This window comes from Fragaria vesca, linkage group LG3, assembly GCF_000184155.1.
Source record: "Fragaria vesca subsp. vesca linkage group LG3, FraVesHawaii_1.0, whole genome shotgun sequence".
In the NCBI taxonomy this organism is placed as follows: domain Eukaryota; kingdom Viridiplantae; phylum Streptophyta; class Magnoliopsida; order Rosales; family Rosaceae; genus Fragaria; species Fragaria vesca.
The window spans coordinates 14,832,457-14,836,063 of record NC_020493.1 but is presented as its reverse complement, the minus strand read 5'-3'; the positions used below and the strand labels follow the sequence as shown (position 1 = coordinate 14,836,063).

General features: G+C 38.1%; 1 protein-coding gene across 1 annotated transcript; it reads right to left on the bottom strand.

The window, feature by feature from the left end:
• Positions 1–920: 920 nt before the first annotated feature.
• LOC101302054 lies at positions 921–2,465 on the bottom strand. The gene has a single exon (XM_004295779.1). The coding sequence runs from the start codon at positions 2,463–2,465 to the stop codon at positions 921–923; it is 1,545 nt and encodes a 514-aa protein (XP_004295827.1).
• Between the last annotated feature and the right edge of the window lie 1,142 nt (positions 2,466–3,607).

Here is a 3,607-nt window from a genome sequence, read left to right as displayed (position 1 = left end):
CCCTTTTTTGGATCATCATCATCATTTTTTTTCCTCAATGGTCTATTAAACTTGCTTTGCACATCATCGAGGTATTGAACACAAAAGTTCATGCACTCTTCCATCAAGTAGCCATTAGCTATTGATGCTTCAGGACAAGCTCAATTCCGCACATATTGCTTGAGGGTCAGTAAGTACCTTTTTATAGGATACATCCATCTAAATATTACACAACCAGCAAGTAAAGCTTCATCAGCTAAGTGAATTGGCAGATGTTCCATTACATCAAAGAAAGATGGTGGGAATATCTTCTCAAGTTCACAAAGTGTCAACACAATACGAGCACGAGCCGCTTCTAGATCTGCTACACAATTATCCACAGAGCATAGTTGCTTAAAAAACGTCCCCAAATCAATTAATGCTTGCACCACATTCGCAGGTAAAGAACTTCGTATAAATAAAGGAATAAGCTGCTGCAACAAGATGTGATTGTCATGGCTCTTCAAACTTCCAATACTACGATCTAGGAGACGTACACGACGTGCAATATTTGAAGCAACTCCTTCTGGCATTCTTGCTGCTGATAAGCCTGAGAAGAACAAATCTTTCCCCTTATTGTTCATCTCAAAATCACCAGGATCAGCATACTCTACCCCAGCTTCATTGGTCTTTAAATGATACCAACTTCTAATTCCCATAAGTTGCAGATCACGACGAGAATTTAAGTTGTCCTTTGTTTTTCCAGCAACTCCTAATATAGTGAAAAGAACATTGTCACAAATGTTCTTTTCAGTATGCATTACATCAAGGTTGTGACGTATTAGGTTGTGTTTCCAATAAGGCAGCTCAAAAAATATGCTTTTCTTCCTCCAATTATGCTGCCTATTATCAGCTCTTGGTGCCCTTATCGCATGCCTTCGCACCATATCTTCCCTTCTGTATTATGTAAGAACACCATCTGATTCCAGTTGTGCAAGAAGCTCAACACCAGATAATGACCTCGGCTCCAACCTATATTCTGTACTCCCATCAAATGCCATTGGATCTGATCTGTACTCGTAATCATCTTCTAGCCAGCGCCTAATACACATGTATGAACCCTTTTTACCAAAATACAGCCGTTGGTAACCAGTTTCAGAGTTGCATGGGGGGCAGGCATATTCACCTTTTGTACTCCACCCCGACAAGTTGTCATAGGCAGGAAAGTCGTTGATCGTCCATAACAACCCAGCACGCATTTGAAACATTTCATTGCTGAATGAATCAAATGTTGCTACACCATCTTCAAACAACTCTTTCAGCTCTTCAATAAGCGGCTGCAGGTAGACATCAATTTTATCGCCAGGTGCCTTAGGACCATCAATAAGAACAGATAGAAATATGAAGGGCTGCTTCATGCACATCAGTGGTGGTAAATTGTAGGGAACCAAGATGACAGGCCATGTACTATGAACTATATTTATAGACCTGAATGGGTTGAGTCCATTTGATGCTAACCCAAGCCTTACATTTCGAATGTCTCCAGAAAAGAATGTGTTTTTCTCATCAAAATCTTTCCATGCAAGAGAATCTGCAGGATGTCTAAACACTCCATCATCAGTTCTTTCCTCTGCATGCCATCTCATTAGCTTTGCTGTTTTTGAACACATAAACAGCCTTTGTAATCTTGGTTTTAAAGGAAAATATCTTGCTTGTTTGGCTGCTTTTGGTTTCACATGTTCTACACCATCATTTGACATACCACCACTGCCCTCTTTCCATCGTGATGCATTGCACACACTACATTCATTCAAGCTTATATCATCACCTCTAAAAAACATACAACTATTAGGGCACACATCTATTGTCATGTATGTGAACCCGAGATCTTCCACTATCTTTTGAGCCTCATAATATGACTTGGGCAGTTGCACACCTTCCGGCATTGCTTCCTCTAATATCTCCAATAAGGTTTTTAAAGAGTTATCTGACCACCCATGAAGAACCTTTGCTTGTAGAAGCCAAACTATAAATGATAAGGCTGTATGTTTCTTAGAACCAGGATACAAGGGAAGGTTTGCAACTTCTAGGAGCTTTAAGAACGCCTTAGTCGGCTCATTTGGCCCTAAAGATGGTTCTGTTGAGTTTTCCCCATTATGCTCATCATGTGCATCTATAATAGGAACTCCTAAAGCTTCTTGGACAAGTCTAACCATATCATCCTCCATATAAGAAGACTCATTCTGATATCCATCCACCATATCAACAAAATCTGCAACCTCACCATGCTTCTGCCATTTCCTATATTTCTTCCAGAAACCATAATCTTGAAGATGCTGCCGCACAACTAGTCTTACATACATATACCTATTTTCGCATTTTTTACAAGGGCAGTAAATCCTTGAACCCAAATCCCTATTGTTGTATGCAAATGTCAAGAATTTATCTATCCCATCATAATATATGCTTGAATGCCTATTTGCTAGGTCTATCCACGACTTGTCCATATTTATCTTTAGCAATCTTGTCAAATATCTACTACAAATATTCAAGAAAAAAATAGTTTATTAAATTAATATAACCAGAAACTACCAAGGAATCTAATGAATTTTATTAATTAACAAGCTAGCATTTTCCTAGAAAGTTATACCATCAAAGTATAACACATACGACCATACTCTACCCCAGCAGATGCACATCATATACAAAACAATAGCATAGACATTGAGTTAACATTAAGTTATAAGTTATGAAGAGAACATAATTATAAAGAATATATATTCTAGTGTGTGTGTATTCACATTTGTTCTAATTATTCATCTCTACTACAGTACTGTGCATGGCAATGTCATATGTCATATGTCATATACAAAACAGCAAAAAGAATATATATTCTAGTGTGTGTGTGTGTATTCCGATGTGAACTTCTTCAAAGAAAACCAGCAAAAGTACTCAAAGCTATCATTTCAAGATTAAATACAAGACCAAGGGTACTTATTACCCTGAATCAAAGGAACATTGACACTCAACAAGATTTCTATTCGACAAGCTATGTATGCTTGACAGTTTCAATCAAGGAAAAAAAATAGCAGAGAAGACATTCCAACACAATCACACCAAATACACATCAAACTAGAATCAAAGCTATAAAGAAAACTTTGTTTTCCCTACCTCAAATCCTAGCAGTCAGCAGGCAAAATCTCCAAGAGAAGCAAGCAAACACCAAACGCACAAGCACCCAATTTACATCATCGCTCAAACGCAAACACCCAATCTACTATAACAATCCAGCCACCTATCAAGGAATTTTCATATACGAATCATACTCTAATTTATTGGGAAATAGCTGAAACAAGAACTAGTTTGAGAAAGAGGAGATTGAAACTTACAGAAGCTAGCTGCAAATAGAGGGAGAATTTCAGATTCTATGGCCATAGAATTCATGGCGATTCCTCCCCTCTTTCTTGTAAGCTAATGATTTGGGTGTTGTTGGTTAAGAGAAGAAGACGATGATAAGAGTAGAGACAGAAGTGAAGAGTCTAGAGAAACGGGGAAGAAGCGTATGTACGACTGGGAGAGAAGAACAAGATGTCGTTTTGGTTTAGAGAAAAGAAAGAGAGGCACAGATGAATGGATGACTAACACGTGT